The 23716-nt window shown below is 45.9% G+C and overlaps 1 protein-coding gene and 1 non-coding gene across 4 annotated transcripts; both read left to right on the top strand.

Moving 5' to 3' along the window:
* The first annotated feature begins 505 nt into the window (after window positions 1-505).
* Window positions 506-22796, top strand: LOC128336352 (radial spoke head 10 homolog B-like). 3 transcript variants are annotated; one of them, XM_053275791.1, is made up of 22 exons: window positions 506-617; window positions 892-997; window positions 1335-1674; window positions 2391-2466; window positions 3230-3298; window positions 3891-4064; window positions 4916-5001; window positions 5788-5908; window positions 6924-7100; window positions 7683-7824; window positions 8633-8754; window positions 9502-9691; window positions 11118-11226; window positions 12121-12197; window positions 12947-13095; window positions 13775-13882; window positions 14244-14417; window positions 14646-14783; window positions 18974-19064; window positions 19763-19900; window positions 21071-21269; window positions 22133-22796. In XM_053275791.1, the coding sequence occupies exons 3-22, from the start codon at window positions 1418-1420 to the stop codon at window positions 22347-22349; spliced, it is 2814 nt and encodes a 937-aa protein (XP_053131766.1). In that variant the 5' UTR covers window positions 506-617; window positions 892-997; window positions 1335-1417; the 3' UTR covers window positions 22350-22796. The 3 variants fall into 3 exon arrangements, with proteins under 3 accessions (XP_053131766.1, XP_053131765.1, XP_053131767.1); XM_053275790.1 differs by having other exon boundaries at window positions 12118-12197; XM_053275792.1 differs by lacking the exon at window positions 14646-14783 and having other exon boundaries at window positions 12118-12197.
* On the top strand, window positions 3670-3750 carry TRNAA-GGC (transfer RNA alanine (anticodon GGC)). Its single transcript has one exon. It is a non-coding gene; the product is annotated as a tRNA-Ala (tRNA).
* Window positions 22797-23716: the final 920 nt, after the last annotated feature.

The raw sequence follows: 23716 nt of genomic DNA, 5'->3' as shown, positions 1-23716 counted from the left end.
TAAAGACAAATTTAAAAACAACTTATGAATTGTATCCAGATTGCTGGATACAAATTGCCATACCAATAGCCCATTAGCAATCCAGAATCTTTTTGTAAAATGATAATTGATTGGTGCCAGTTGGTAGTACCTTCATGGAGAGAGAGGATCTGGCCAGAGTCATCTGTACTCTAGTAACGTCCAGTCTAGAGTTCTGTAACAACTTGTGCAAGGGGTGCCTCTCGAAAAACAGGCAGGCAACTCAGCTGGTGCAGAGCATGGCTACCTTTTTAACTGGTTGGATTGCTACAGTCTAGCTTCGCAAACCTGAGTCCCCAAATAGTGTTGGAGTACAACCCCTTTGAGCCTCAGCTTCTAGTTAGCTTTTTATTCCTATTTTTTTAAAAAATAAAGCATGCTCTGGGCACTAATTGGGAACAATGTATTATTGGAAAGGAGCAGTGGTCACGGTCCCTTTAAGGGGAAAAAAGAGTGTTCTCTCCCCCCTCCCACGCCCGCTTGTGGATGTGGTTACTATGGCAACACAGTCACTGGGCCCAGGAGGACGCCCAGCTGCTGTCTGTGTGTGGAAAGTGGACGGAGGGAGAGGAAAAACTCTCTCTGATGTTTTGGCCCATGTAAGTTCAACAGTCCATACGAGGCACCTGCTGTCGGGAGCCACAGTCAGCGAGCAGGACCTGGGGTCTTCCAAATGTGGGTTCTTTCTGGTGGCTACTCTCTGCGACTTCTGCACGGTTCCCTCTTCTGGCTTCCTAGTTCTGCACGCACCTAAATTCAGGCAGCCTGCTTCTTAACATGCAGTTTTTAGAATACAGCTCAGCAGGGTTTTCAAAATTTGAGTACCGTTTAATTGCAAGATTAAAAGTGCATTTCAATACATTTTTCCCCCAGTGGCCATAAAGCTGCAAAGGAGTAAAGCACCGGAGTGGACCTGTTAAAGCTGCAGCATCAGAAATGGCCACGCTCCTGAGGCCAAGCGGAATGCATTTATCGTGCCGTGAGTGAATATCCACCTAGAGTCCTCTTCTGCCTGCTGGAAAGAGCCAATTGTCTTTTTAACACTTCTTGTTTTTTTTTTTAGATGGTGGTGGTGATTTATTTATTTTATTATAATATGAAATGCACAGATATAAGTAAGAGAGGATATGATGAATCTTCTACCGTATCTTGTAACTATGAGTTGTAAACTATATATAACTGTAAGTTATAAACTACAAATACCATGAGCACTTTCTTATATTATGAATAAATGGTGAAGAATGCAACCTGCTTTGTTGGAGAGAGGAAAGTGAAGCGGTCATCAGCTGAAGTTGTCACTGAACTGTCTTTTCCAGATTTTTACAAAGGTACGTTCTGAAGCCATCGTCGCCTGTGCTTGAACTACAGGAAGATCTAATTCAGATGCCGCCAAGCCACAATGGGTAAAGAGAAGAAGAAAGACAGTAAGAAAGGAGAGAAAGAGAAAGAGAAAGCGGCATCAATCTCTGCTCCTCATGACCTCACCATCGAACGTGCTGTTTCCCAACAGTCGTGTAGTCAGACAGCTCCAGCTGTTGATGAGCAGCAGGCAACGCCTGTAGTTCCCCAGGAAGAGCCGAAAGAAGCAGAGGAACCCCCAGCTCCAGAACCTGTAGAATACGAGGAGCCGATTCTCACTCAGTTGATCGTAGAAAGGTGAACTAGAAAGTTTGAAAACGATGACAGGGCACTCTGGCCGGGACTGTTGTGTGGTTGCTATCTAGGGTGTTGTATACACAGTCCACTATCTTGGAACAGCAATTCTTTACCTTATGTCAGTCTTAATTCTTACCTTAATTCATTCACTAGCACAGAGATTTGGTGGGGTGGTGGTGGTAGAGATTTCGTGTGGCATAGTGGCTGAAATAAAAGTCTTAATTGAGGTTAATCGAGGTTAAATAACCAAGTTCAAAGTGAGGAAAAGAGTCCCTGGTTAACTAGGGGCTGTTGATTCTCTTTTAAAGTGATGAAACAGCAACATGATCCTTTTTTGGCATGTTTTTAGTTCCTTTAGAATGATTCATACTGTATATTCTGTCATAACTGGAGGTCTCAGGACAGTTTATGTACTTGCCACAAAGAGAAAAAGAAGGATTTCTGCCCATGAAGTGAGCTCGTTCTCGTCATCTGGGCTCAGTCTAACAAACAGGTTGCTGAGTAAGGCGGCTTACCATCTCTTTCCTTTAAGCATTTAAAGAGTCTGGGTTGCTGATGGTGAGTGCTGAGGAGGAGTAGGAGTAGGAGTGGGGTTGCCAGTTACCCCACTTTTCATTTGGACACATATTAGTTTTTATGTTCATGCTCAAAATCATTTTATTTCCTGATATATTTGCCATCCATTGGTTTTCACCATTCATGTATTTTCTTTGTAGCTATGAGGGAGAAAAAATCCATGGCTTATATGAGGGGGAAGGAATTGCACTTTTCCAAGGAGGCAATGTATATAAAGTAAGTCTGCTGCGGAGAGTCCATACGTTGGGGCAGGCGAGCTGTGATCCCTTGGCGGCTACTGGCAGCACCATTTGGGCTTCCTGCTCCCTGCTTTCCCTTCCAGCCGAATTTGCAAATCTGATTGGCTGGATGGGTGGGGGCACGGCCATGCCATTTTAAATCTCTTGCGTGAGAGAGTTGCTTTTACTTTCTCACTCGTTAATTTGTCTCCAGTTTCTTCTCCCACAAAGCAGCTTGTCTTGTTCCCTTCTTGTACTGCCGCAATGTTCTCCCATAATTCAAATGTTTTGATGTTAAAATCCCTTATTTGGTTGGCCTAAGCCGCCATTTTGTGACTGGCTCAGTCTCCCCAAGCTGCTATACCATGCTGGTAGTTCCTTAGGTGGTGGGGGTGGGGGTGGGGTCATTGTAGCTCTTGGAAACCTTAGGTCTGCTCACCCGGGCATATGTTTTATCGAAAATAGTCTGGAGTTGCCCAGCAAACAGCACATGTGAGTGAGACCCAGAGCTGGGTTGACCAAATACCAGTTGCTGGGATGAAGCAGTAGGAAGGCTGTTTGCCTACGTCCCCCACTCCTGAGCTTCCCAGAGGCATTGGTTTTGCTGCTACTGTGGGAAACAGGAACTTATTTTTGACTGATTGATATTTGGCCACTTCAGGTCTTCTGTGAGAGAAGCAGGACAGAAGAAACCAGGGGTTGCAAAATATTTCTGAACTTCCAAAATAGCCAATGTGATAAACCTCTTTTTCATTCCAAAGGGCATGTTTTCAGAAGGTCTCATGCATGGAGAAGGAACTTATACGTGGGCTGATGGAGTGAAGTATGAGGTAAAAAGTGCTGTTCAATGGATTGGGATGGAGATCCAATTTTGTGGCAGTGAGCATGAATTGCCTCCTTTGCTAAGTGGTGTCTGACTTGGTTTGCATTTGGATGGGAGACTACGCATTAATGAGCTCTGTCTGCCATAAGATATTCCCCTTAGGGGATGGGGCCATAGCTCCATGGCAGAGGATCGACTTTGCATGCAGAAGGCCCCAGGTTCAGTCCTGAGCGAGATGGACAATGGTCTGACTCAGTATATGGCCACTAGCTTGGATGGCTCTAAAGGGGGCTTGGAAAAATTCATGGAGGACAAGTCTCTCAATGGCTACTAGTCTGAAGCAGGTTCTAAGCCAGCTTCTTATGTTCCTGTACATTGGGGGATGGGGCTTTAGCTCCGTGGTAGAGCATCTGCTTGGCATGCAGAAGGTCCCAGGTTCAATCCCTGGCAGCATCTCCATAGGGCTGGGAGAGACTCCTGCCTGAAACCTTGGAGAGCTGCTGCCAGTCAGTGTAGACAATACTGAGCTAGATGGACTAAGGGTCTGACTCAGATGAAATAAGGCACCTCTTCTGAAGTCTCTTCATGCATCTCTTCAGGGAAACTTTGTGAAGAATCTCCAGATGGATCATGGTAGTTACACTTGGCCCGATGGCAGCATCTACGAGGGTGAGGTGAAGAGCGGAATCAGGCATGGTTTTGGCATGTACAAGTGTGGCACATACCCCGTCTCATACATTGGCCAGTGGTTCGAAGGCAAAAGACACGGCAAGGTAATATCCCCCAACTGAAAGGACGGCAGGCGAGCACAAGGTGCAGGGTCTTTTCTGTTGTGGCACCAGAATTTGGAAAAGCCTCCTGAGAGTGGGGTCTGCCTGACCCCATCCCTACTCAGCTTTCAGCAAGTAGCCAAGATTTCTTTATTTTAGTAGGTTTGTTATAGTGCTTATATCGCCAGTGGGGTTTGCTGTGTTTTATTTTTGTTTTGGTTTATTGACTTGTTCTTAATTTTAATGATGGGTGTCTGGTATTCTGTTATATTTTTATGAGAGTACAGGTGGCCCTCATTATTTGCAGGGGTTCAATTCCTGCCAATTTCCACATATAATGAAACCACAAATAATTTGGGGTTAGGTTCCCTGCTCTGGGGGGAAAAACACTAGAAAAACAAGGAGGGGGCAGAAATAAAGATAGAAAAGCATATTACCTTGTTCTCCAGGAATGCCCCCCAAATCCTCTTTAAAAAAAAAGTTTTAAAACAAAAAAAGAGCTACAAAATGGCTCTGCACTTCAAAATGGTGCCTGGAAATGACATGGGAAGTCATTCTGGCCACTCAGGAGCTGTGGCTAGTTGAAGATCCACTTGTATTTCATGCCACAGATAAAGAAACTGGGTCTCTATGACCCATCTGCGGATACATGAAACTGCAATCCGTGAAACCATACTCCTGTATTGTTTGAACATCTATCATATTTATGATAGGAAGATGAGGAACTGCCAATGAACACTGGGGCTACCATAAGATGATCTGATACGCTCAGGCTGTTTAAGGTTGCACCTGCCCTACTTGCTGCTGCTTAAGCATTTGTCGTTTAAAGTGTCCCCATCATGATTTGTTTCCAGGGCACCATCTATTACAACATGGAAGGTACTTCCTGGTATGAAGGCGACTTTGTCAACAATATAAAAAGTGGATGGGGGATAAGGTGGTAAGTCTTAGGACTCTCTTTTCAGCACAGCTTTGTGTTCAGCACATTTTTGAATATATAACTGGAGGAAACTCATTTATTATATGTTTTAAAACTTCACAACACTTCTGTCTCACTCTTCCTCCAAGGAGCTCATGGTGGTGTTCTTGGGCTGATTTGAGTATATCCTCTGAACAGCCCTGTGAGGCGGGTTATGCTGCAAGAGAATGGCTGGCCCAGGGTGAGCTTCCTGGCTGAGCAGGTGGCTTAGTCCAAATCCAGCTCGCCAGCCGCACAACATCAGCATCATTGGCCACACCGACAACAAAATGTGGTGTTCTGTGTTTGGGCTGCCTCAATGTCTGGGAGTAGGCAACCAATAGGTGGCCAGGAAATTGAGCAAAAGAACAGTCGTGTTCCACCCATCCCTGGGGTGGGGGGCAGCTCCCTCACAACCTTTGCATGGGGGCAGGGAGGAGGGGCTTCTTGCAAGCTCTGCAAGGAGTGTGAGGAGAGGGACTCCTTGCAAAGCTTCCAAGGGTCAGGCTGGTCCCAAAGAGCTGCTCTGATGGTATCAGCGGAGGTATCTCTCACCGCCCTGCTGGTGCCTGAGTAATTTGCTGCCTGGTCATCTGCCTCACCTTGCCTCATGAATGGGCCACCCCCTGGGCCATCTTGGCTGTTTTGTGGCAATGAGTTCCGTACATTTGATTTACAGAACATTGTTTTGAATAGACCCTACTTTGGAATTGTTGCATACATACATGGTGGGTGCAGAATTCTTTTTCTTGTCTGATTCTCTAATAGTTATAAATCTGGAAACATCTATGAAGGTCAGTGGGAGAGGGACGTACGTCATGGAGAAGGGCGGATGAGGTGGCTGATGACTAATCAGGAATATACTGGCCAGTGGGTGAATGGCATACAGGTAGGGCTGAACTGAATGCAGTGTGTGGATTTTAAAGCATCCCATTTGAACCCACCAAGCTGCCTTCTACTGAGTCAGTCCGTTGCTCCGTCTAGGCTGGGACTGTCTACACCAACAGGCAGCAGCACTCTTGGGTTTCTGACAGGGATCTTGCCCAGCCCTGCCTGGTTTGCATGGTCACTGGTGAGTCTGCAAGCAGGGAACAAGTCAGTAACATCCAGCAAACAAGAATGCACGCTCTTAATGGGTGTGACGTCTGAATCTCTCGCTTGCCAGCGTTTCACTGATTCCCCCCACTGGCTTACAGACTCACTGGCGGGAACCATGGGAACCAGGACAGCCTTTTGGTGTGCAAAGCAGTGCGGTGTGCTCTGCCACTGAGCTACAGCCTGAATACAACCATCTCAGTTAGGTGCAGAATTCTATACGAGCCTTATTTGTCGAACCTATTTACACCCTGCCTCTTCAACCCTGCTTTTAGACCATTTTAAGTTGGTCTAAATAATAACAGAGTTTCACAGGAATCAGGGATATGCACCAGATTCCTTACACACTGTAAAATATACTCTTGCTAAGCAAAGGCTGTTGGAAATCAGGGTCTGTAGTAATAATAACATTTATTTATTTATTCATTCATTCATTCAATTTCTATTGAATGAAATAGAAATGAAATAGCCTTCCAAAATGGCTCAGGGCAGTTTACACAGAGAAATAATAAATAAATAAGGTGGATCCCTGTCCCTAAAGGGCTCACAATCTAAAAAGAAACACAAGATAGACACCAGCAACAGCCACTGGAGGGGTGCTGTGCTGGGAGTGGAGAGGGCCAGTTGCTCTCCCCCTGCTAAATAAAAGAGAATCACCAGGTCAAAAGGTGCCTCTTTGCCAAGCTAGCATTATTTGATCTAAGGCAAAGTGGTGATTACATGGATCCTCCATGCGCCTTGATGCTCCCCCCACTCACTCTGGTGCACGGAGAGGTCCTTCTGGTAACCGTTTGTCTTTCCCCCACCAGCATGGATATGGCACCCACACTTGGTATCTGAGGAGGATCCCTGGGTCACAGTATCCCTTAAGAAATGAATACGTGGGAGACTTTGTCGAAGGGAATCGCCATGGCCGTGGGAAGTTCTTCTTTGCCAGCGGAGCCATGTATGACGGGGACTGGGTGTACAATAAAAAGCATGGCATGGTAAGCTTCAGCACCTGGCAGAAAGGCCCGTGAGGCATAGATCCGAAGCCCCTTGGGGTAGTGGACCTGTCCGCTTGTTCTCTGTAGAATGCCACATACACAGACTTTTGTGCACAGTGTGCATTTAAAATATATATATATATATATATGTCTGTGTGTGTGTGTATATATAATATGTCTATAGAGAGATTGATTTGATCAACTGATTGTTTTTTTAAAAAACCCTACATTGTAACAAGTGATATTTGTACAGTGGAAAAAATGTTAGCAGAAATGCTAGTGCCACGTGCCAGGGGTGTTTCCCAGCCCTGGGTGTTCAGATGTTGCGTGACAACTCCTATCATCCCTTCAGCCACTGTGGCTGGGGATGATGGGAGTTGTAGTCCAACAATACCTAGGGACCTATGGTTGGGATTCCTGCCGCCATAGGCAATGGTGCCATCACTGCAAAGTCCTGCTCCATCCGCCCTTGGGAATCCATCCCACTTCCCAGTATCCAGCCTTTCTTGTCACACCCTCGTGTGACCAAGACACAGAATCTTGTGTGGGCTTGCACAGGCTTTCCATTTGCTTTTCCTTTAGGGTAAGCTTGTATTCAAGAATGGGCGCGTCTATGAAGGTGAATTTATATACGACCATATAGCAGAATTCATGTCTCTTGAAATTGACATCATGAACGTGCAGGATCTGAGTGGCATCCGTACAAAGAGTCCCGGTGGCCCTGGTGAGTAACTTGAAGTGTGCCTGGAGGAAATGTCCAGGTACATGCCTGCGTGCCAATCAGGAAGTCAACTGAGGAGGTGGAAAAAAATGTTATGCCCGATTCATTTGTAATCTATATATTGTATTAATATGTGAGTAAGGGCAACAACAGATGTAACATTCTTATTAGGAGTTGCAGTGCAAACCTTCTGTGCACGTGGACATACATGCAGGGAGGAGAGCTGGTCTTGTGGTAGCAAGCATGAACTGACTCCTCTGTGTGTGTGTGTGTGTGTGTGTGTGTGTGTGTGTGTGTGCGCGCGCTGTAAGATATTCCCCTGAAGGGGATGGAGCCACTCGGGGAAGAGCACCTGCCTGCTTGCCTGCAGAAGGCTCCAAGCTCCCTCCCTGGCAGCATCTCCATGATAGGCCTGAGAGAGACTCCTGCCTGCCACCCTGGAGAAGCTGCTGCCAGTCTGTGTAGACAATACTGAGCTAGATGGACCAAGGGTCTGACTCTCCCTTTTGTCCACTGAAAGCCAACCTTAAGATCTTACTGGACTTTCACACGATGCTGAGTTCTTGAGGAGACTTTCCCAGAGCTGCTGACTAAAACATTCCTATGCCTGTTTTTGCAGAAACTAGGCGTCTGGTAAACATAATCACGTGAAAGCTCTTGCTAAATTTCAAGAGCTCTCTTGAATAAAGAAAGTGGTCTATTGAGCTCACAGCTGTCCAGGGCCTTTCACATTTCCAGTTGCTTTTATTGAATGAATTGCTTTTATTGAATTAAGAATGATTCAGTTTGATTTCCCTTTTCATTATGTTAGAGAGTATCAAAGTAGTGGATGGCACAGATGATTCACCGGTTTCAGGATCAAACATTGAAATAGATATATCCACCTTGTTGGATATCTTTCCAGAAAAAGACCGAGAAGAAGAAATCAAACAGGTAAAATCCTGGACGTTGCTGACTTCAGTTTTCTTGCCTGCCAGCAAGCAGAGAAAGAGTAAAATGACAGAAACATGCCAGAAATGAAATGAAAATGACAGAAACAAACAGGGTGGGTGCGGGGGAGTTACAGGAACTAGGTGTATTTAGTCCACAAGGAATGAAGAGCAAGGACAGTGCTATTTCCAAATGCTGAGAAACGTTGCCCTGAAGACAGTGGATTGACTTGCAGTTCAGCACTGAAGAGAAAATGGAGGCAATAAGTTTTAAATTTCAGGCGGGTCACTTCAGGTTACGTAGCAAGCCAGCCTTTCCAACTGTATGGCCTGTTGAGCAATGCAGAAGGTTTGCCTACGTGAAGTGTACAAGTGAATTCATGGAAGAGTTTGGGGGGGGATGGGGGGCGGTGGCAGTTGGGTAAAATATTATTCAGCAAATCCTGCCTCAAGAAGGTTGTCCTTCAGGCATCTGTCCGGAAGCAAATGGCAAGATGGTGAAATGGCTCAGGCTTGCCAAAGATTGACTGCAGGGTCTGTCTCCATGTGTCCTTGAGTCGGAGGTCTCCAGTGGGAGGGTTTTTTTTTTTTTTTTTTAAGTGGGTCTATCTTTGAAGGTGGGGGTAGATGATCTGAATATTCAGTCTACATCTGGACGGACACACACTGACCCTCCCATCACACGTACATTCCAAGCCAGGTCTTTGGCTGGTGGTGGAAGCCTCAAAGTCTCTTTCAATATTTTCTTCAGACAGAGTTTGCTGTTTTGCGACATATCTCAGAACTGAAGAGGATCTACACCTTCTACAGCAGCTTAGGATACGACCACTCCCTGGACAACACTTTCCTGATGACGAAGCTTCAGTTCTGGAGGTTCTTGAAGGACTGCAGATTCCATCACTGCAACCTGACACTCGCTGACATGGATAGAATCCTGAATGGTTTGCATTCCTGAGCTAGACTGGGGGAAGCTCGGAGGGCAGAGGGGCGTAAGGAACCGGAAGTTGAGAACAGGCACGGAGCCAGCTGAACAGCAGCCCATGTTTGGCCCTGCTCGGCGGTCCCTCTAGTTATGCCCCATGCACGACGTGTCACACACAAAGGGGGCATGGCCCGGGCTCTGCTGTGCCCGAGCGAGCTCTCCTCGTCGTTTCAGGCAGCACTTCCTGCTAGATAGCATGTGTTTCCCTTTCTCTCCTTTGCTGGAGGAAGAGAAAGAGAAATACATGCTGTCAGGCACTAAGTGCTGTGCTGCCCGAAAAGGACAGGGGAGAACTCGCTCGGGGCTCTCTGGAGCCTGGGCGGGCGGGAGAGAGTTCGCTCGCTTGGGGCTCTTCCACACACCCCTGTGAGCTTTGGCGGCCCTTTTCATTGGCAGCCCGGGTTCTTTGAACCCGTTTGCACAGTGGTGGCTCCACCACCCCTGGTTGAGAAAGTGGAGATGGGGCTGTAGCTCAGTGATGGAGCATCTGCTTTGCGTGCAGAAAGTCCCAGGTTCAGTCCCCAGCAGCATCTCCCGGTAGGGCTAGGAATGACTCCTGCCTGAAACCTTGGAGAGCTGCTGCCAGTCAGTGCAGACAGTACTGAGCTAGATGGACCAAGGGTCTGACTCTGTATAAGGCAGCTTCCTGTGTTCCTGTGAAACACTAGTTGGGGCCCATCTGGCGTCCCTTGTCAGCTTTAGGGAAAGGTTTGGGGATAACTCTTTCCATTTAAGTAGGAATCACTTGTGTCTTGACAAACAAACACACAAACAGCAGAAAAAGCCACACGGATATCACCAAAAGAATATGTTGAATGTATTTCATGTTGGCAGCACCCTTAACAGGCAGTGGTTTGCAACACTTAGCTTGGTATTTCTGTGGTGATTGCCACTTATGTGTGGAGTTTTGCCTCTCCAGTTGTTTGTGAAAATGCCCTTTAGAAGGAGATCAGAAAGGCTAAAGAAAAAGTTGACTTCCCAGAGGATATGACTGCTGGTTTCTTTCCTCTGAAAACATAGATTTAGTATGGCATGTAATACAGGACCTGTTCAGACATTATGTCTCAGATGTCTGTACACTTGTACATATGTTAGTGTGAATGTCTGTACCTGCATTCATTTAAACAGTAAACCTGTGTACAGACCCCTCAAATACAGGGTACAGACTGTACGTGTGTCCTGCTGTACCTGTATTCAACATATAATGTGTGAATAACTGTACCTGTGCAATGAGTGTGTGCAGCATACCCAAGTGTTGAACATAGCATGTGGATAAGGTTACAAGCAGATTGGTCTATAATAATGTTCTGCACAGTGGCCTAAACCAAATCTAACCCAGTTTTCTTGATAATGCACTTTGCCTTTGTTTTGGGTTTCCCCCCCAGATAAAACCTCACTCGAAGAGATTCATTCTCCATATGAAACGTTGTTACTTCGAATGTTTTTGACATACCTCATTTACTTGTCATTCCACATCTATCACAAGGAGTTTGCGTAAGTAGCTACTTGTTCAGTTGATGAGCTGATGTGGCAGTGCGTAGCTAAGAGGGGAGTGATCTGTGAGCTGGGAAGCCCTTCGGGTCAGAGCTCAGAAACTGACTCATTCGGTGGACCTATGCAAGTCACTGACGCCTCGGCCTCAGTCTCCCATCTGAAAATGGGGTATAACAACTGAAAATGGGCTTGATGTGCCACTTCCAATAACCTCGGCATCTTTAAAGAGATGACGAGGAAATGGCAGTCCTTTAACCCACCACGCTGCTAACCCTCTGCAAAGAGGAGTGTGTATGTTTCAGGGACAGAGAGCAGGTGTAGCCCCCATCCCAACGCTTCCAAGTTCAAACTTCTCTCCATTGGAGCAATTGACATTCATTCACTTTGTGGGGAAGGAAATCTAGTCTTGATGGGCTATAAGCTACCTCAAGGCTCAGAGGCAGGATGCCTCTGTATACATACCAGTTGCAGGGGAGCAATGGCAGGGAGAGAGGGCATGCCTTGATCCCTCCATCTCTGTGGGCTTCTCAGATTCATCTGCTGGACCATGTGGTGCTGGACTAGATCGGCCTGATCCAGCAGGGCTGTCCTTATGGGAGCACCTGCAGTGAAGGCAAACCACGTCCTCCATGCCAGCCACCAGGTGGCCTTGTGCTCAGTGACAGAGAGCCTCCACCGGGCTCTGTCACTGTTGTCCATGCACCATATGCCAGCTGCCCACAACCCCCACCGAGTGGTGGGCCTTCTGCTCATTGTTCGTTAAAGGCAGATGATGCTATGTCTCTAAATGAGTTGGGTGCCAGTTCTCCAGAACCCTTGCAGCTCCTTCCCCCGGGTCCCACGGTGGCAAAGGGTATGCACGGATCTCATGTGTTTCTCTCTTAACTCCAGCAGTAGGAGTCCCCGTCTTTTCAAGTGCTTCAACAAACTGATGGCTGAGAACATCACCCCCAATGCCTGCCAAATCAAAGGTAGCCAGCTGTTGCTTCCCGACTAGTATGTTTTTTCCCTTTGGAATTGCCACACTTGGCTCACGTAACGTTTTGTGGAGCCTCCAGATGATCTTCATGATATCAATACAGCCCTGTGTTGTTGGCCTCCTGTGTTTTTTTTCTCCTGGCCTGATATGTTTGTTTATATTTATATACTGCCCTTTGTCCTAAGATCCCAGGGCAGTTAACAATATGATAAAACAATAAAACTCAATTTAAAAAAACCATAAAAAGCAGAACAAAGCATAGCTAAAAGTTTAAAAAGATCAGGGTCATCTCATTGACCCAAAGCTTGAGTAAAAAGGGCAGCCTTCACTCTCCTCCTAAAGTTTGGGAGAGAGGGAGCCGTGTGAGTCTCCTACCTTGATTTTTTTGGTTGTAAAAATACGTCTGTAGCGTCTGTCGAGTTTGGAGAGGCAAAGACTGTTCACGGCTTCTTTTGAAATAAATACTTCTTGAGGTGGACAAAGAAGCTTTACTTTACATCAAGGTGCTCAGCCTTGGGTGACGGTCCCTAGCTGATGTTGGACTACAGCCCCCATCATCCCCAGCCACAAGGGTCAAAGGCCATTGTGACTGGGGATGATGGGAGTTGTAGTCCAACGCCATCTGGAGACCCAGGTTTGAGAACCCCTGGACTATACATGTTCCCCCCATGCCCCCCCAGATTTATCAGTATTTACAGATGTTTGACTTTACCCTCACATTTCCACCACTTTTCTCTTCAGGCATCTTGTTTAGTGACCGGCAACAAACTGTCTACGCAATCAATTACATCGACAAGTGCTGGGAGATCTTCAGGGATTTTTGTAGACCAAGCACCAGGGCTCCTTACGAGCCTACCATGAAAATGAGGCACTTCATTTGGATGCTGAAAGTAATCCTCTCGGGGGTTTGTCTGGGAGTCTGTTTGGCCACATGCTTCTTTCGTATTTGCATGGGCCAAAAAGCCACACGACACTTTTTCCAGAGCGAGAGATGGCTGCCTGCTACTCAGGCATGCAAGCTGTAGGGCTCCAGTCTGTGTCCATCGGGGAGGGACAATTGATCCAACAAGCTTACGCCCTGAGTATAGAGCATCTGCTTTGCATTCGGTCCCTAGCAATATCTCCAGGCAGGGCTGGGAGAGAGTCCTTCCTGGAACCTGGAAGAGCTGCTGCCAGTCACTGTGGACAGTACGGAGTTAGGTGGACCAATGGCCTGACTCTGTTTTAAGGCAGCTTCCAAGAGTTCTATACATTTGAGAATTGGGCCATAGCTCAGTGATAGAGCACCTGGATTGCATGCAGAAGGTCCCGGGTTTGATCCCCTGGCTTCTGTTCCTAGTGTCCTTGGTCTGTAGCAAGACTCCTGTAGGCTGGCTGCACAAACACAGATTCCGTAGGTGTGGCTGCTCAGAGACCACAAAGAGGCCCTCATTGCCTTGTTTGAGCCACAAAGAGTCTGCATCCTGAGTGTTTCCAATGGGGAAAAATAAGTGTGTGTGTGTGTGTGTGTGTGTGTGTGTGTGTCTACATGCGTACACACACCCACACCCTATTGTTTTAAATCTCCAGGATTTAAGACTTATCAGCAAGCAATTAACAGCTACCAAAATTGTAAATATCCTGGCAAAAGACAGTCCTTGTGTCTGGGATGGAGAGGACACCACCTTGGAGAATGAGGTAGGTATTTAGGGAAAAAGCAGCAATATGGATGTCGCCATTCATCTTTGTTGGAGCAGTGAACAGAGCCACTATGGCTTGCTGTGGTTTGGATTGCCCAGATGATACAGCTCTGTTCTTAAATGCAAGCATTCATCCATTAATCAGTATGATTAGTCAGTTGTGATTCTAATCAGAGCTTGTTCTGTTCTAATTGGAGCTAATCAGTTTGTAAAAAATTTCAGCTCAGAAGCTGGGGCTCTGGTGGGGAAAAATGTTTTACAAAACTGGGTACTTATACCCACTAACTTGCTTTTCAGAAAACCTATCCCCATAATTATCTAAGATTGACAACATTCTTTTTCGTTTTCTTTTATTTCAGATTGTTTTCCTTGAATTTTTTGATGCTTTGCTGGACTGTGCATTGCTGTATGTTACAGACAACATGCTGAAACAGCAAGTAGAACAAGCCAGTAAGTCAGAATGTTCCTACAGGACCGAGGACTTCGCAGAAGGGGTCAGGCTGTCACCTCTGCATCTGTTGTCCTCTGGCCAGGTCCGTGCCCTGGGGTAAATTCTCTCTCTTTCTCTCTTTTGCTTTGCTTGGGAAACTTGGTGTACCTTTCCCAGTGGCTAAGAGCCCCACAAGGTGTTAGGGCAGCCATCTTTTAAAATAGTGAGTCTGCACAATCAAATATTTAAAAAAGGGGGGGCGACATTTTAAAGGTCAGAAAGGAAAGCAAGTTGAAGGGCATTGCAATCTTACATGGCTTTTTATGATTAGTCCTTTCCAACCAGAAGTGCCAGCATTGCTGATGCCAGCAACGACCTCACAGACATCGGCACTCACCGCGCTAGCGTCAAAACCTCCGCAAGCAAGATAGTGCATTTTGTGGACGTTGGTGGGAGAAAGAAGCTCGAGGTCAGTGGACTGATTTCTGTAGAGCTAGTGTTCCCTTCTCCCAAGAAAACAGTGAACAATTGGAATATGCAAAGAAAATAAATTTGCAAATGCAAAGAAACTTGCCTGATCTGTGTTCCCGCACCCCCTGAGGAAAACCTACAGTCCCAGAGCTTGTTTAACCAAACTTTGAGGACTTCCTTACCCGGCCAAACCACCACAGGTCCTGTTTGCTTTATCCCTATAGCCAGTGTTTTTCATTCACTTTCATTTCGCATAGTGAAACCTTAGAGAGAATTAAAAAAGACTTCCCTCTCAGGTGTTGAATGTAGGGTTGCCATATGCAAGCTTCCCAAATCTGGGTGGCATAATTTACATATTATGCAAATATGCAAATTATATGCAAATTAGCATAATATGCAAATTATAATTAGCACTTTATTTATTTATTTGACCGATTTGTATACTTTTCCTTCCTTCTCTGCCCTCCCCATGTGATCAGATCCAGAGTAAAATCCAGGCAATCTGGGCAGCGCATTTGAAATCCTGTGTAAATCTGGGTGGAATTTAGCAGCCGGATGGAGGAGCCAAAATCTGGGGGAACATGGCAACCCTAATTGACTGGAAATACTATATTGCAAATGCACCTTTCAGTGGAAATGCATTCTTCATCCAAGCCTTGCTTCAAAGGAATGGATGTTTAGTCTGCTTTCTGTGAAGTACTGATTTCTGCTTTAAGAACATAAGAACAGCCCTGCTGGATCAGGCCCAAGGAGGCCCATCTAGTCCAGCATCCTGTTTCACAAAATGGTCTACCAGATGCCACTGGGAGCCTATAGGCAGGAGTTGAGGGCACACCCTCCCTCCTGCTGTTGCTCCCCTGCAACTGGTACTCAGCGGCACCCTGCCTCTGAGGCTGGAGGTGCCCTATAGCCACCCGACCCATAGCTGTTGATAGACCTCTCCTCCATGAAGTTATCCACTTTTCTGGTAAATGGTGGTTCTTTGCAGAAAGCAAGAGCCAGCCAGCAGGTGGTGAGCAAAAGTCACCTAAGGAACCTGCTTTGAGTCTGAACACAGCATGAATTCACACCGTGAAGGACAATGGAAGCCTGCAGGTGAGTAAACTCATGCAGGCAGGAAGGTACAGAGACTATATTTCAGATGTGATCCCATTGCAGAGACACATGAAATGTAGGAAATAGGCACAGAGATTTCTTCAGTGGTCACATCACAGACATACATAGGAAGGTGCCTTATACCAAGTCAGATCATTGTCTAAGTATTGTCTACACAGACTGGCAGCAGCTTCTCCAAGGTTACAGGCAGGAGTCTCTTGAAAGCCAGATCTTCCGTCTAGTATGGCACACAGCGTCCTTCCCTTTGGCCCGTGCGGTAGCATTTAAGGAGGTTGAGCGGGGAGGCCTAGCCCTACCTGCCCTGCAACCCTATTTTGTAACTGAATTCATGTCCTACAATTTTGGAAACTGGATTTTCGTGAATGTCCATGATATGTCCAACCTCCTGCAAAAAACCTGGGTCTCGCTTTTCGCTCTGCGTTGGCACAAGTCAGCATGGGGCATAGCATGGTGGGGGAAAGGATCTTTCAATGGCAATATCACACAAGTATTAAAAAGAGAACACCCAGACTACTTGAGAGATTTGTTATTCACACTTAAAAAATGGAAGGTTGAATCGGATCTATTTAAAGGATCCTCGTCAATTAAGCAGCTAAGGAAAACAATTTATGGAGAGATTCTAGAAGTGGGTTTCTTAAAACCTGATTTAGAACGTAAACGCTACAAACACCGCACTTCAAGCAACCCAATCACCCTATCGCTCTCTTTAAAGAGAAAAAAGTTCCTTTCCATTTATGGGAAACAAGGTGGCGCTTATACCATCAAGTACTACCACTTAATGCGGCTAAGCCATGGCTCCCAGAGGACCAGCAAGAGTGCCCTAAAATCACCTGCAAACAGAAAGCTAGTGAGCTAGGCAAAACATTCAGGGAAAACTCACCACTCACATTTCTTAAAAGAGTGTGTGGTAGCCAAAAGAGTGTGGCAGGGAGTAAGCAAGCTGTTAGAGTGGCCTGATTTGGAAAAACAGACTTGGGAAGAACTAACCTCGGGTTTGAGCGATAGAACCTCCTTTCGAGGTCCCAGAAAGAAACCTTCAAGGAAACGGGACGGAACAGGTGCCCCCATACTAGGGAATTGGAACGTTCCCCTTCTCGTAATCAGGTTAGTAAACTTGTATTTCATTTATGCAATGCTCGTGCATAGGAATAGGGAGGGAAGACGCGACCAAGAGGTTCACGCAGATGAGACAGTAAATCTCTTCTGGAAAAGTTTGTATGGTTATGTGCAAAAAGACAAGAGTATCTCTTCTAAACAGCAATGGGACAAATTGTGGAAATGGACATCGGATGTAACCCCCCCCCCCGCGATTACCTGATGTGCCTTGAAATCCCCCACCCCCGAGTTACAGTACTACCTGCATATACTTCATAACCTTGTCGGTTTCCTTGCATATACTTCATAACCTTGTGTGTAAATCTTTGTAGATATATCATGTACAGACAACCACTTTGTATATAATTGTGCTTTGGCAACGTACTGTATGCTTTGGTAGTTTGTTGGTTCAATTAAAAAACATCTTGTCCTATTAAAAAAAAAAAATCTTGTCCTATCTTGGAGATGCCAGTGTGGGAAGCTGGAACCTTCTACATGCAAGCATGCAGGTATTCTTCCCAGAGCTGCCTCATTCCCTATGGGGAATATCTTACAGTGCTCACAAGTAGGGTTGCCATATTCTGGCTTTCCAAATCTGGGTGCCTAATTTGCATATTATGTAAATTGGCTTGCAAATAATTTGCACGTGCAAATTAGCAGCTGCGCTTTCCAGTTGACTTGTATTTGCTCTGGATATCTACCAACAATAATTGGGGAAGGTATCTTTGCCTGACCATTTTCTTTAGCATATTAACAGCAGCAACAGGACAAAAAATAAAAAATGCACAGCTTTTAAAATTAAGGCTGCAGTTCTGTACACACTTATTTGAGAGAAGATCTGATTGAAACCAATGGTGCTTACTTCTAAGTAGGCATGCATTGAACATAAAGCCAAGAATGTCCTTAAACATTACAATACATAGCCTGGTAGGCAGGCAGTGATTTTCATCAAAAGCAAACTGTCCTCTCAGCTGCCCAATAGAGATCCCCTGCTGATAAAAAACAAAGGCAACATTTCTCAGGGGATTATTGTCCTTGTGAATCCCTTTCAGCGAGCCTCCTGTGTAACCTCTCTTAATCCAAGTCCAGCGGTTGAGCAGAATAGTGACTGCAGGTTTTGCTCCATAACTCTGCTTCTACAAACTCCTGCTAACTGGGCAAAGAGGCACCTTTTAATGTGGTGGTTCTCTTTATTTAGCAGGGGGAGAGTAACTGGCCCTATCCACCCCCAGCACAGGACCTCCAGTGATTGTTGCTGGTGTCTATCTTGTGTTTCTTTTTAGATTGTGAGCCTTTGGGGGACGGGGAGCCATCTTATTTCTTTGTTATTTCTCTGTGTAAAATGCCCTGAGCCATTTTTGGAAGAGCGGCATAGAAATCAAATAAATAATAATAATAATATTACAAGGGCTAGAGCTTAGCTTTTTATTTTATTTTAAAGAAAGCTGAAATCCAGGCAAATCCGGGTACGCTAAGCAATCCGGGTGAGGTGCTTAAAATCTGTGTGAACCCTGGAATTCCAGAGGGCATGGCAACTGTACTCACAGGTAGTCACCTATCCAAATGCAAAGCAGGGTGGAACCTGTTTAGCAAAGGGAGAAATCCATGCTTGCTACCACAAGACCAGCTCTCCTTCTACCGAATCAGACCCTTGGTCCATCTAGTTCAGTATTATCCACACTGACTGGCAGTGGCTTTTCCAAGGTTGTCGACAGAGACCTTTTGCAGCCCTTCCTGGAGATGCTGCCAGGGATTGAACCTGGCACCTTCTGCATGCAAAGATCTTCCACTGAGCTCTCAGCCACAAACTTGTTTCAAAGCCTTGGAAAGTCTTTTTCCTCATCACTTCCTTCTCTGGAGGCATATAACGATGCTCTTTGCTCTGTGCTTTATGCTTGCTGCAATCTCAGTATGAAACAACAAATCACCTTCGCTGCTCCTGGTTGATTCATACAATTACTTTTTTCATTTTCACAGAAGTGCAAAGGAAAGGATGATGGGATAGAGGACAAGGCTTCTCAACAGAGTTCCAGGGCCTCCAATAAAGAGACAACAGCCTCCCCTGAGGGTATGTACTAAACCTTCTGGCCTTGAGCGGTCTTTGCCCATCAGCGCTAAAGAGCTCAACTGGCTGCTGTGAAACACTCCTCTAGTGTGGAGAGGAGAGCTGGTCTTGTGGGAGCAAGCATGACTTGTCCCCTTAGCTAAGCAGGGTCCACCCTGGTTGCATTTGAATGGGAGACTTGATGTGTGAGCACTGCAAGATATTCCCTGTAAGGGATGGGGCCGCTCAGGGAAGAGCAGAAGCTTCCAAGTTCCCTCCCTGGCAGCATCTCCAAGGTAGGGCTGAGAGAGATTCCTGCCTACAACCTGGGAGAAGCCGCTGCCAGTCTGTGTAGACAATATTGAGCTAGATGGACCTATGGTCTGTATATGGCAGCTTATATATGGCTGTATATGGCTCAATATATGGCAGCTTCCTATATTCTTATGTAGTGTCATGAGTGTGGGTGTGAATGAGTGCTAAATCACAGGTTTCCAGGTAGATCTGATTGTCGATAGCTTGTGTTTGACAAATTAAGTTGAATAAGGCTTACTAAGAACATAGAATGTAAAAAGATTCTTGCTGGGTCAGGCCCAAGGCCCCTCTAGTCCAGCTCCCCCAAGATGTCTCTGGGAAGCTCACCGCACTTCAGCTTTGTGTCAGAACTTTTCTTCAACTGGATGGCTCACCGGTTAATTAGTTCTTCATTTCCTCCCCTTCAGCGACGCCTCTGAATGTAACCTCCCCCCACATCCTGACGCTGGTGGAAGACAAAGAAGCTTTTTCGCCTCATGGGACTCTGTCAAGCGCAGAAGTAGAGCAAGACCTAATTCTCCATGCTCCCATGAGAGAATTAGCAGGTGAGAGGACGAGCAGGTCTCCCGAGACGAGAGGCGAATAGACTGAGAGGGCTCTCTTCTTTATCGCTGGAAAGCACAGCGTCTGCTTTTATGTGCTGCATGTGTATTAAATTGGTTTGCATGTATAGGCATGCATTCTGCAGCTGAGGGTTTTCCTTCCCAAAAGTCAGCCAGCTCAATCTACTGTACATCATAGCAGGTCAGGTGTTTTGGTTCTGACATTCCAAATGGCTGTTGAATTGTAGGCCCGTAGGAATTGCTGAGAGAGTGCGGTCACAAGAGGGCAGTCAAAGGACATCCAACAAGATAGCCCGTTAGTCTCGAAGGGAAAGGGAAAGAGAGGCAAGACATTGCTCTCACATCTAGCAGTTTAGTTGTCTGGAATTGCAGAGGATTCAGACTACTTCAATGCATTCTCAAGTGTTCAGACATAAGTGCAACACTTGCCCTGTCCTGTGTAAACTGGCAAAGTGCTATTGAGGCTGTTCAGCATGCCTTGAATTAAAAGGTTCCTGTTTTATGTTCTGCCCTCGTTATTGCTTCCTGTGGAGCCCGGCTGGGGGGTTAGCCTGGTAATTCCTCCCTGAATTGCTTCTCTTAATTGCTCCAGTGTCTGTCTCCTTCCACAGGGGTGTTTGTGTGTTTTTTTCTTTCTTATTTTTTAAATTAAGAAAATTATGCTATTTAACTGTAAATTAGAGCACCCTAATTTAAAGCCTCCCTTTGAAGAAACAGGCATTAGGTGGCTCAGCTGGAGGCAATTAAAGGCACAGAGCAAAACAGCAGGTGGGTCTTAATACTGGAAGGGACTTCGGCAGAATGGGATTGAGTTCTGAGTCACCATAATAGAAGGATCCGGGCCATGGAGAAGAGCATTGCTTTATAAAAGAATACTGTATGATGTGCTCTGTTGAAGTATTGTTGTCGTCCCTCCTCCAGGTGATTGCAGAAAAGTACTGTCTTAGAAGGTCTCTAGTGTGGAAGGAACATGGTTCCTCACTTTTCAAGATTTCTGTCACGTTGGTTAGCTCTTTTCCATAGCTAGAGTCCAGCACATAGTGAAATCTCACTGAAATCACAGATGTGCTGCTGCTGAATTATAATATGGATTGGTGGTGAAGACCCCAGACCAGCATACTGCATGGAATTACAATTAACATGTTGTTACAGATAAACTGGAAACCGCCAAAAATGAACAGAAAGACAAACTCAGTTTGTGGATGAGCCAGATATACATCTTCTTTGTCAAGAAATTCTTTGCTAACTACAAACAGTTGCTGGTTGTGAGGGAAACCATTTTAGACAATAGGATTCGGGAAGCTGAGCTGGTTGTGCTGAGGAAAATCCAAGAGGAAGAGGAAGAAGCAAAGTGAGTTTTTGGCCTTTGTAAAACATGGTTTTGACCTATTCCAGATTTGATAGTAGCCAACTGGGCTGTCTCAAGGAGGATTTCCAGATGGCCTGACGATTCGCGGTGGAGAACATGCCACTAATAGGCTGGTCTTCATGGGTATTTTCCACAACAGAAAACCAAATCTTGGTGGAAGCAGCCATCTCTTTGCTTGTGAGAGACCTCTGCATGAGAGCCTGTGTGTGTGTGTCCAGAGCAAAAGGGCTCCTTTCCACAACCACAGATTGGCCTGGTTCTCAGTCAAATCTAGGCTTCATGTGGGTTACCGACATTAGCATGATTGTGTGAGCCCATGTCAGGGTGGCTTATGACCCGGGATGAATCCAAGATTCCCACTTTGGCATGGTTCATATGCTTATGCTAATGTTGGTAACTCACCTTAAATCTAGATTCAAATGATTGTGTGAACCAGACCAGTTACTACCAAACCTGACACAAAACACCCTGAACATTATGAGCCCAGTTTTTAAAATAAAGAATGCTTTAGGCCAGGGGTAGGCCATCCTACGGTGTTGAACTGAAACTCCCAGCACCTCCCAGCCATAATAAATTGTGGCTGGGCATGATGGGAGTTATAGTCTTTGTTGTTTGGGAAGGAGCTACACTGTAGCCTGCCCTTTCAGAAGGGCTGTATAAAAATCGAATAAATAAATAATATTTTTGTTATATGTGATTTCCCAAGCACTTAGTGTTTTCCCCCCAGATTATATATTTTGACATGACTTTTGGTTTTGACAGATGAACTGGTTCTGACTACAGTAAAAACAAACCAACAAAAAAAACCCCACCCCACTTCCCCTCTCTACCCCAATTGATTGCAGGCTTGCTGCAGTGAGGGAAGCAGAAGAGGCCCGAAAGCTAGAAGAAGCTGCAGCCGAAAAAGCAGCCTTGGAGCTTGAGGAGAGTTTGACCAAAGAACAAGAGGAAGGGTCTGTCCAGCTGTCCTCTCCCCCCAAGGACGAACCTCCTGCTTCACCACAGGTAGCTGCTCCAAGCACTAAATCAGTTACAGCAGGGAAGAAAAAGAAAAAGGCGTAAGTGACCGGCACACCTCTCAAGCCTCGTTTCTAGCCGTGGAGAACCTCTCCCCTGCTATGCAGGTGTTTGGAATGGGATTGGTAATATAGTATTTGTGTAAATTGTGAATATATTGGTAGACAACCCTCTGTGCTTACAAGGACAATGTTAAGTGGAGCTTTAGGTCTGATTTGGTTGTGTTCCATGATGCTTTGTGTAGTTCCGTTAGGACCAAATTGTTTAAATGGAATTCAAAGACTTTACTCCTTAGAGATGATATATGTACAAGGCTGTGTGTCATTTGACATGAGTTAGCATCCTGAGAATCTGTTTGAACTTATCTTCATGGTTGCAGAGAAAAGTTTTTAAAATGTGAAGGCCCAGATGAAGTCAGAGAAAATGTGAGCAGGCTTTCGGTGGATAGACTGGTAACTTTATTTGGGGAAGAATAAAATCTTTGCAAATGAAGGTGCATAATTTTATTCTCTACACAACTGAGTCACCCTCCACCATACTTGGAAAGGTACACACTGCAGTCACAAAGCAAGCAGCATCAGGGGTACACCAGGAGCACTGGAGCTACTGCCAGAAACCAGACTGCATAAGGCCTCTCTCAAAACTAAAGGAGGATGGCAGTATTCCCTGCAATAGGGATTCTGGGATGTGGACAACTACCACTCCCATGCCATCCACAGCTGCAGTGGCTTTGGGGGATTATGGGAATTGTAGGCAACAACTTCTGGGAACTGGATGTTGCCGAACAAGGACTCCCATCATACCCAACCACAATTTCATTGTGGCTGCGGAATAATCCCTGCTACAGGAAAGACTGGTTCACAAGCTTGAAGGGCACAGGCAGTTGTTGAATCGAATCCTCCTGTCGTTAGGCAAGGCAGTGCTTCTGCCCCCCCCCCCCAAATCAACCCATGCAGTCTGGGATTCGTTACCCTCCTCCCACCCTGTCCAGTGCAGGGTCTCCCACCAGGGGCACAATCCAGCCTTCCTTGCTTCCTGCTTGGGGGATCTCGTTGACCAGGCACGTTGGTGGGTCACGGGTTGTGCAGCAGGTCTAGTTTAAAACACTGCCCCCAAAAAATCTCACGTTCAGCAGAAAGCTTTTATAGCAATTAGTTCAAGGGGTGAAACTATGATCAGCTGGAAAGGTACCGATTGGTCAGCAGGTTTGTGTTTTCAAACACGAGGATATGAAAACCACAGACAGCACCAGCTCCAGAGGCACTCCCTCCTGTGTGAGAGAAGAGGGGCTGTCTCTTCGGTAGTGACGCCTGCTGCAAGACAGGCATGCATGGCTGGAAAGCAAAACGACAGTGCTTTTTTCCTTAGAATTATTACTTTTTCTTCTATGAAGCTCATACAAATTGGGTAGG

Source organism: Hemicordylus capensis, chromosome 13 (assembly GCF_027244095.1).
Source record: "Hemicordylus capensis ecotype Gifberg chromosome 13, rHemCap1.1.pri, whole genome shotgun sequence".
NCBI classification, from domain to species: Eukaryota; Metazoa; Chordata; class Lepidosauria; order Squamata; family Cordylidae; genus Hemicordylus; species Hemicordylus capensis.
The sequence above is the reverse complement of the archived record's forward strand: the minus strand, read 5'-3'. Positions and strand labels throughout refer to the sequence as shown.